Raw genomic sequence first — 10,030 nt, 5'->3', positions numbered from 1 at the left:
GTGCAGGGACTGGGCTCCTTCCGCTTTACAACAAGGAAGGGGCGTACCGCACGGTCGGATACACCGGTTTCATCACTGACTTCTCTACACGGAGGAGCCCAACTTCTCCTCATGTTCCCTGCTCCACTGCGCTCTTTCCACTTCTAAGCACTGGGCGTGCGCAGTCACGTCTGTTCCCTGCTTCCCTTCCGCTCTTCTAAACAGACCGGGCTCTAAAGATCCATAGCAACAGCTCCGATCACGTGGGACTCCCCTCCAGCTCCTCCTTTCACTAAGGACGCTACTCTCCACATTAGAATCAGCCACGTAGTCAGAGCCGCTTCCAACCAATCAGGAAAAAGTTATTGCAGAAGTTTTGAGGGGCATCCGCTTCCACCAGTGAGTTTCAAGTCTTTCTAATGCCTTGCTGTGAAGAGACCACCAATCAGGTAAGAAGGCTGAGGGAAGGGCGGGGCGCTTCGCTTGGGCAATCGCTTCCGGAATAGGGCGGGGCCTCGGGCGGGGGGGGGGACCGATGCGATTTGATTGGTAGGCGTAATGTTGACAACCGGAGAAATCCATCTTCTCCAGGAGTGGCAATGGCTAAAGCCAATCGGGGAGCAGCCGCGCGTACAGTTTGCTCAATTGGTGATGTCCGAGGGCGGCTGTCACTCAGGAGGCGGTGGCGGAGACCGAGCTGAGACGTGGCGGGTGGAACGCGGTTGACTGTCCAGGCTGTCTGGGCGGCGGGGTCCTCGGCGCGTCCGCGGCTGCTCGGGGCGCAGAACGGCAGGAGCGGCGGCGGCGGCGGCTTCACTTCCATGCCCGCGCGTGGGGCCGGCCACTGATGGGGCGCGCTGCCTGCCCGGGGCCGCTGGCGCGGGCGCTGCTGCTGCGGCTGCTGCTGCTGCTGGGGTTGGCGGAGGCTGCGGGGCGCGCCCGAGACAGGCCCGCACCAGCGGCGGAGGCGGCCTTCGGCCTGGGAGCCGCGACGGCGCCGGCGGCCGGGGCCGAGGCTGCGGCCGAAGTGACGGTGGAGGACGCCGAGTCGCTGCCGGCGGCCGCGGGCGGGCCAGAGCCGCGGGAGCCCGAGCGAGTGAGCGAGCTGCGGCCGCGCGACAGGTGAGCGAAGTGGGCTGAGCGCTGGGCCGCCGGCTTCGGGGAGCCGCCGGGTGTTGCCCGGACGGCCTCCCGGGGATGCTCGCGGGACGGAGCGCACAGGCAGTGCGGAGGGCGCGCCGCTGTCCCTCGATGCCCGCGGACTGTGCTCCGACGACGGCGAACTCCGATCCCCACCCAGCGCTATGTTTCCTCCGCCAGTCGCCGGCCGTCTGCGCTGCTGTGACAGCTGTTTTGGGCAAGGACCTCACAGGGAGATGTCCACATTTCATTTTAAGCACAGCCCTTAATGCCCGGACCAGAGCTATTGCCCGTATTTCTCTAGTTGAGATCTGCGGGGCACTGGCCGCAAGATCACCCGGGGACACCGGGTGACCGACTGTACAGGGCCTTAGGCCTCAGCTCAGAATGACTCAATCAGACTACCTGGGTAAGAATCTGGAGTGTGCGGGTTTAACAAGCAACTGGCACAATTCTTGAACACGCTCAAGTTTCTTGATACTGTATTTTGACAGTTTTGATATGCAGAGATTTTACCATAATCAGCATTTAATATAGGACCGTTTTGGTTGGGTTGGTTAACCTCCTTAAACGTGGTACTTCAAGATACATGTGTTAAAGCACTTTTCCAAGTCTGGACACAAATGTCAGATATTTTAATGGTAAAGTACTTTGCAGACAGTTGTCTTAGCACATTAACAAATGGAATGATAAAAACATTAGATACATTAAATCAAGAACGGCTACAATGTGGTTACAAAGTATTGTAAGTTTATAACGTAGTATTGACTAGATCGTAGCAAAGCTATTCAATTTCCAGTTAAATATTGGAACCTTGATGTGTGTACCCCTGGGTTACTATAAATAGGCCAAGAACTAAAATTTTCTAAGCACCACTTGAATGTTTATATGTAGATATATTTAAAAAAAAATTTTTATTGATTTTAGAGAAAGGGAGAGAGGAGAGGAACATTGATTTGTTGTTCTACTTATTTATGCACTCACTGGTTGATTCTTTTATTTTTATTTTTTATTTTTTACAGAGACAGAGAGTCAGAGAGAGCTATTGCCCGTATTTCTCTAGTTGAGATCTGCGGGGCACAGGCACTGACAGGAACAGAGAGAGATGAGAAGCACCAATCATCAGTTTTTTGTTGCGACTCCTTAGTTGTTCATTGATTGCTTTCTCATATACGCCTTGACCGTGGGCCTTCAGCAGACAGAGTAACCCCTTGCTCAAGCCAGTGACCTAGGTCCAAGCTGGTGAGCTTTTGCTCAAACTAGATGAGCCCGCGCTCAAGCTGGCGACCTTGGGTCAAACTTGGGTCCTCCGCATCCCATTCCGATGCTCTATCCACTGCGCCACCGCCTGGTCAGGCACTGGTTGATTCTTGTATGTGCCCCGATGTAGGATGAACTTGCAACCTTGGTGTAGGGAGGATGCTCAACTGAGCTACCTGGCCAGTGTAGATATATTTTTAAAGTGGCAAATATTTGACAAAATTTTCATAGGTTTTGCTAATAATTAATTTCCCTGGAACAGTTTTATCTTAAACTTCTGAAGCACCTGCTCAAACTAAGTTACATGAAGTAGGATGGTTCATTTTTAGAATACATATCTGCTTCAGCAGATATTGTGGCACTTACAAAGGCCCTCAAGATGCCTTGAGGTTACAGAGGATGGGGGTTAGCCCCCCACCTCCTGGAGGAGGCTAGCCCTGAGGATTCCAGGAGGAGACCGATAATGTCATTACAGAGCAGGAGTGCAGATTATGTGCTATGAGTGTCTCAGGGTTCTTTGTGGTGCTCGCTCAGTGGGGGGAGTGCAAGGGCTGAGGTAGATGAGAAGATAAGCAAAGGCTGTGGTGGAATGAGTTGGTTCCTGAAAAGTGGTTAGCATTGTGATGGGCAGACACTGGACTCGAGGAAACAGCAAGAGGCAAGCTGGGGAGTACATTTAGGGAACATTTTGTTTATATACACCTGGGTATGTGCGAGATGCAGATGTACATACGGCAGTGTTGGGCAGGGAGGAGTAGAAGGTGAGACTAGAAACATGTCAGGGCCATATTGTATACATACAGCCTTATGTAAGTGGTAGGGACATTGTGGGAGCTTGTTAGAAATCCAGATCAAGGAACATCCAGACCCAACTGGGTAAGTATTTGCATTTTCATAAGCTCACTGTGTGCTTCACATGCACATTGCTGTGTGAGTAGTGATGTATCTCAAGTGTCAGGCCTGATTAAAGTTTGTGCTTCAGGAATCTTTCTCTAGCAATACCATATACCGGACACTCGAGGTAAAGGCTATATACCACAAGGAGAGTGTTGAAGACATAGAATAGAGGGACTATATTGGAGGTAGAATGTTGGTTTTTAGCAAATGAATCAATTCCTCCTCTCTTGCCACGCCCATCCAAATATTGAAACCAGGTGGCCAGAAGTTGAGAGCACACATGAGGGAAATGAAGAGATTTAAGGGAGCAGCAGAGAAAAGATAAGGCTTTGGTGTTGGACATGTGACTTGGAGGTGTGGTCAGGATATCAAGAGGGAGATATTTGGTAGGCAGGTGGAAATGAGTGACTGAAATTGGAGAGCAGTCAGCATAGGTAGTCGAAACTGAGAAAGGGGAAGTTCATGGTAAATTCTCAGGAAAGTGCCTTATATATTAGAGAAGACAGGCAGGCAGAGGAGACAAATACAGTTGACGAGGATGATGGTGCAGAGTGACGGCTGAGAGGAATGAAGGATATGGTAATGAGCACTCTTAAATAATTTAGGTAGAGCAATAGGGAGTGTTCTGATGGCAAGAGAGGGGTTAAGGGGTCATCCTCTTCAGCCCAGTGCCTCCTTCCCTCACTGCTAAACCTGATGGGAGGCAAACTTTAGGACCAGGGCCTTGGATCTTATTTACACACATGGAGGAGAGAGCTTGTACAGGTACAGAGGTGGAAAAGAGAGGGATGGAGGAGGAGGTGAAGGTAGTTGGGGAGGACCTATTAGGTAAGCCAGAGGATCACTTCTTTTCTCAAAAACAAGGTGAAATAGAGGAATTTTGGCCTGGCAGAGAGTAAGTGGTCTTTGACAAACAATTGTCTAGGAAGACACAGGCCCAGGTATGGTGGGTCTGCCTGGTAGTGTTAGATAGTGTGGATAGTTTGAGAAACCTTGGGTAAGTAAATTGGTAGCGCTAATAGGAGATAAGTATGCAGTGTTTGTAAAACTTTTTCTAAATGCTCTTAAAAAGAAGCAGTATCAGTTCATCATAATAGACCAATATCCTGTTTGTTTCAAGAGAGAAGATTAGGGGAGAGATTTGAATTAACCAAGAATTTACTATAAACAGCTGTGAAGAATTATCCTATTTGTAACACTTTTAAAAAGAGGGAAGTGGGAAATTAAAATCTTTATTTTTGCATGTTGTATTTTGATGCTCAAGAAGCAGAATGAGGCTCACTAATTGATTTTTTCTCTCCTGATGGCATTTTCATCGCTTCATTCTAAATGCTCACTCTGCATCTGAAGCATGTATATAAGTGAATAAATTACTTTTTTCTTTAAAAAAAAATAGCTAAAACTTTTTTTAAGGGGTAGGAAGGATGAGAGAGAGAGAAGCAGCAACTCATTGTTCCACTTTGTTCTGCAACTCATTGGTTGCTTCTCATATGTGATCTAAGCGGGCTTGAACCTGCTACCTCGGGGTGGAGATGGCAATCCCGGGATCAAACTGTCGGTCTTGGCGACCTGGGACATTGCTGCGTCACAGGTCAGGGCTAAACATATTTTTCTGATAGCAGTCTTGTCAGTGCTGCTTCTGTTAAACATTACATTTATTTGGAATTTAGATAGAATGGCTACTGCAGGAAGTTGGGAAGAAAGTCACAATTTCACCTCACTGTTAGGTTTTCTGCAAGTTGACATAATATGAGTTACCAGTTTTCTGACTCCAACAGAAATAGCAGGTTAGAGTATTACTGACAGTTCTTGTGATGGGGTGGGCACCCTCATATTGAGCACATCTGACAGACTCAGAAGTTGTCAAGGACTAGTTTTATCTAAACAGTCACACTAACATATAAAGTATTTGTTTCTTTTTCTTCTGCCTCTAATTCCCCTGTAATGAAAGTATGGCACACTGAAAATCTATGGTGCCTCTTCAGTTTTTGCATCTTTAAACTGATTTTTTTTTATTTAATGAAATAACTTGAAGATGCTTTGCAAACATAAGATGATTTCATTCCTGTTTCTCCTTCTGTCCTTTCACAAACTGGTCTGATGTGAATCTGTGGTACAGAAGATAGGTCTTCCTCAGATTTTCAAATTCATAATCATCCTTTTTAAAAAAAAAAAAAAAAAAAGTACGGCCTGGCCTGTGGTGGCACAGGGGGTAGAGCATTGACCTGGAACGCTGAAGTCAGTGCTTCAAAACCCTGGGCTTGCCCGGTCAATGCACATACGACAAGCAAGCAATGAACAATTTAAAGTGAAGCAACTATGAGCTGATCCTTCTCATTCCCTCCCCCCTGTAAAATCAATAAATAAAATATTTTTTTTTAAAAAGTATGGTGGAGTAGAAGAATCTCACAATACAGTGTTGAAAGGGAATTTAATGATCTGTTCCCAACACTGCTCACTTTTTTTACTTTGGACTTTTAAAGTTGACTAAAATTCACTTTTAAAGAATTTATGCATAAGTTTCAAGACAAGTTGTAAGCTGAAATAAACATACATTAGGCAAGCAGTTGACTAGCCTTCCTGTCTACAGTAGTTTTTTAGTTTGACACCTGGACTCTAAATATCATCTGTGCCAGGTTTGAAAGGCCTCTGTATTTAATTTGAACTCAGCTTTTACACTCTGAGGATTTTGCACAAGGAGTCCTGCCTTTATTAGCTGTTGTGAGCTGTATAGCTTGGACATGGCTGAAATACTACCTGGGAATCCATCTATTTTTATTCTTTCTTTCTTTTTTCCTCCCTCCCTCCCTCCCTCCCTCCCTTTCTTTCCTGTTTTATAAGAGAGGAGCTGCTTTATATTTTATTACAAAATGTTTTTTGTGGTTTTTTTTACAGAGACAGCGAGTCAGAGAGAGGGATAGATAGGGACAGACAGACAGGAACGGAGAGAGATGAGAAGCATCAATCGTTAGTTTTTCTTTGCAACACCTTAGTTGTTCATTGATTGCTTTCTCATATGTGCCTTGATGGTGGGGCTATAGCAGACTGAGTAACCCCTTGCTGGAGCCAGCGACCTTGGGTCCAAGTTGGCGAGCTTTGCTCAAACCAGATGAGCCGGCGCTCAAGCCTGCGACCTTGGAGTCTCGAACCTGAGTCCTCCGCATCCCAGTCCGATGCTCTGTCTGCTGCGCTACCACCTGGTCAGGCTACAAAATGTTTTAAAATGAAAAGAAGAGAACTTGTAGATTACAGAACTAAATATGAGAGGGGAAGATTACTGTTTTCCCACCCTATTCTTTTTTTTTAAGACTTTATTGATTTTATAGAGAGGAGAGAGCAGTGGAGGTGGGGGGAAGAGGGGAGCAAGAAGTATTGATGCATAGCTGCGTCACTTTAGTCATTGTTCATTGCTTGTTGTGTGTGCCTTGACCAGACAAGACAAGCCCAGGGTTTCAAACTTGTGACCTCAGCATTCCAGGTGAATGCTCTATCTACTGTGCCACCACAGGTCAGGCAAAGGTTGAGCAGCCACCCTATTCTACCTGTAAATAACTATTTTGATTAAAACTGTACCATAGAATAAAATACGAAAAGTACTTCCAAAACTTTTAATATAGTAGGAAAAGGGTATCTGTTACTTTCATGTTATCTCTGTATAACATTGGAAACTTAAGACTGTATTTCTTAAGGTCTAGTGGACACGTCCAAAGTTATAGGTGGTAACTTTTGACATATTTGTTTTGATTTGGGGTATGGCTAGTCTTGTGATATGTTTAAATAAAGGAGGTTTGATTTGAAGATATACTTAGTAGGTAGGGACTAAGAAAGAAGTAAAGTCCATGAGTACTGAGTACTAGTTTTTTTGGGGGGGGGTTATATTGATTTTAGAGGGGGTGGGGGAAAAGGCAGAGAGAGAAAGAGAGAGAGAGAGAGAGAGAGAGAGAGAGACATAAATTTGTTGTTCTACTTATTTATGTGTTCATTGGTTGATTCTTGTCTGTGCCCTGACTGGGGATCAGGTCCTCAATCTTGGAGTGTTGGGACAATGCTCTAACCAACTGAGCTACCCAGCCGGGGCTACTAGTTTGTTTTTGAATGAGAACATGTGCCTCTCTGAGGGAGAGCATGTATTTTTTTTAAATCATTTTTTAACTTTTCAGTTACAGTTGACATACAATATTATATTAGTTTCATTTGTACTCTCCAGTGATTAGACATTGTATAATTTCCTAAGTGATCATCCCGATAAATCTCACATTCATTTGACACTATACATAGTTATTAGACTATGACTATATTCCCTATTTTCTTGACTATTCTGTTTCTTAATCCCCTCACCTTTTTCACCCATCCCCTCAACCCTCCTCTCATCTGGCAGCTATCAAAATGTTCTTTGTATTCATGAGTCTTTTTGTTCTGCTTGTTCATTTGTTTTGTTTTTTAGATTTTGTTGATAGGTATATATTCCCATTTTTTTATTTATTTATTCATTTTAGAGAGGAGAGGGAGAGACAGAGAGGAGAGACAGAGAGAGAGAAAGGGGGGAGGAGCTGGAAGCATCAACTCCCATATGTGCCTTGACCAGGCAAGCCCAGGGTTTCGAACTGGCGACCTCAACATTTCCAGGTTGACGCTTTAACCACTGCGCCACCATAGGTCAGGCCATATCCCCATTTTTGTCTCTGTGTGTGACAGAGACACAGAGAGGGACAGATAGAGACAGACAGACAGGAAGGGAGAGAGATGAGAAGTATCAATTTTTCATTGGGCACTTTAGTTGTTCATTGATTGCTTTCTCATATATACCTTGACCAGGGGGCTGCAGCAGACCCCTTGTTCCAGCCAGCGACCGTGGGCTCAGGCTGGTGAGCTTTGCTCAAACCAGATGAGTCTGCGCTCAAGCAGGTGACCTAGGGGTCTCGAACCTGGGTCCTCTGCGTACCAGTCTGAAGCTCTATCCACTGCACCACTGCCTGCCTGGTTAGGCTATTCCTATTTTATTGTTAATATTTTTTATCTTTTCTTTTTCTTAAAGAAGACCCTTTAACATTTCATGTAATACTGGTTTGGTGATGTTGAACTCCTTTAGCTTTTTCTTGTCTGGGAAGCTCTTTATCTGTCCTCTGATTCTAAATGTTAGCCTTACTGGGTAGAGCATGGGTCCCCAAACTACGGCCCCGCGGGCCGCATGCGGCCCCCTGAGGCCATTTATCCGGCCCCCGCCGCACTTCCGGAAGGGGCACCTCTTTCATTGGTGGTCAGTGAGAGGAGCATAGTTCCCATTGAAATACTGGTCAGTTTGTTGATTTAAATTTACTTGTTCTTTATTTTAAATATTGTATTTGTTCCCGTTTTGTTTTTTTTTTACTTTAAAATAAGATATGTGCAGTGTGCATAGGGATTTGTTCATGGTTTTTTTATAGTCCAGCCCTCCAACGGTCTGAGGGACAGTGAACTGGCCCCCTGTGTAAAAAGTTTGGGGACCCCTGGGATAGAGTAATCTTGGTTCTAGGTCCTCGCTTTTCATCAATTTGAATATTTCTTGTCAATCTCTTCTGGCCTGCAAAGTCTCTGCTGAGAAATCAGCTAACAGTCTTCTGGGAGCTCCTAACTGCTTTTCTTTTGCTGCTCTTAAGATTCTCTCTTTGGCCTGACCAGGTGGTGGCGCAGTGGATAGAGAGTCGGACTGGGATGCGGAAGGACCCAGGTTCGAGACCCCGAGGTCGCCAGCTTGAGCGCGGGCTCATCTGGCTTGAGCAAAGAGCTCACCAGCTTAGACCCAAAGTCGCTGGCTCCAGCAGGGGGTTACTTGGTCTGCTGAAGGCCCACGGTCAAGGCATATGTGAGAAAGCAATCAATGAACAACTAAGAAGTTGCAAAACGCGCAACGGGAAACTGATGATTGATGCTTCTCATCTCTCTCTGTTCCTGTCTGTCTGTCCCTATCTCTGCCTCTGTAAAAAAAAAAAAAAAAAAAAGATTCTCTCTTTGTCTTTTGGCATTTTAATTACAATGTGCCTTGCTGTGGGCCTCTTTGGGTTCATCTCTGTGCTTCCTGGACTTGTATGTCTATTTCCTTCACCAGGTTAGGGAAGTTTTCTGTCATTATTTTTTCAAACAGATTTTCCATTTTTTGCTCTCTTTTCTCCTTCCAGCACCCCATATAATATGAATATTGGTACACTTGAAGTTGTCCCATAGATTCCTTACACTATCTTCATTTTTTTTGTATCCTCCTTCCCCTTCCCCTTCCCCTTCCCCTTCCCCTTCCCTCTTCCTCTCCTTGGGAGGTGGCACAGTTTGACTTTGAGAGTTTTTAAAGAGGATAGAACAAAGTAGTCTGAGAATAGTAACAAGATACACAGAGCACACCTACCCCATTGCTAGGCCCAGTGGTCAAAGATGTGGAGAAGACAGTTCCCACTTCCAAAGCAGGGTCCTCAGGGAGAGCCGGATTTCATCAGCACAAGAAGGAAAGTGAACATTCAGGAAAGACTTCAGGATTTGGGGAAAGAAAGAAGAGGACAGAGCAGGGAACACTGAGTTCCATGTGGGGATTAGAGTGTAGGGATGAGTAGTGACCTACAAGTCTGGGACTTCTCAGACGTGACATAAACAGACAAAGGACATAGTGCAGTTGTCTTGGAGGGCTGAAGATATTGGTGGCAAGACCACAAGTGTTATGAGGAGGTGATCCTGCTTCTCTCCTGCAGATGGAGGCCTGGGAAGGGGCTAGTTGTTTTTTTTTTTTTCG

The 10,030-nt window shown here is 45.6% G+C and overlaps 1 protein-coding gene across 1 annotated transcript in view; it reads left to right on the top strand.

Annotated features, from left to right (window-relative positions):
• The first annotated feature begins 629 nt into the window (after window positions 1-629).
• Window positions 630-10,030, top strand: part of EIF2AK3 (eukaryotic translation initiation factor 2 alpha kinase 3) — an 87,901-nt gene continuing 78,500 nt past the window's right edge. Inside the window, exon 1 of the mRNA XM_066376891.1 lies at window positions 630-1,101. Within this exon, the coding sequence (XP_066232988.1) occupies window positions 827-1,101 (275 nt within the window). The 5' untranslated portion in view covers window positions 630-826. The remainder of the gene's footprint in view (window positions 1,102-10,030) is intronic.

The sequence above is a fragment of the Saccopteryx leptura genome, chromosome 3 (assembly GCF_036850995.1).
Source record: "Saccopteryx leptura isolate mSacLep1 chromosome 3, mSacLep1_pri_phased_curated, whole genome shotgun sequence".
Lineage (NCBI taxonomy): Eukaryota > Metazoa > Chordata > Mammalia > Chiroptera > Emballonuridae > Saccopteryx > Saccopteryx leptura.
This window is presented reverse-complemented; position numbering and strand designations above follow the sequence as displayed.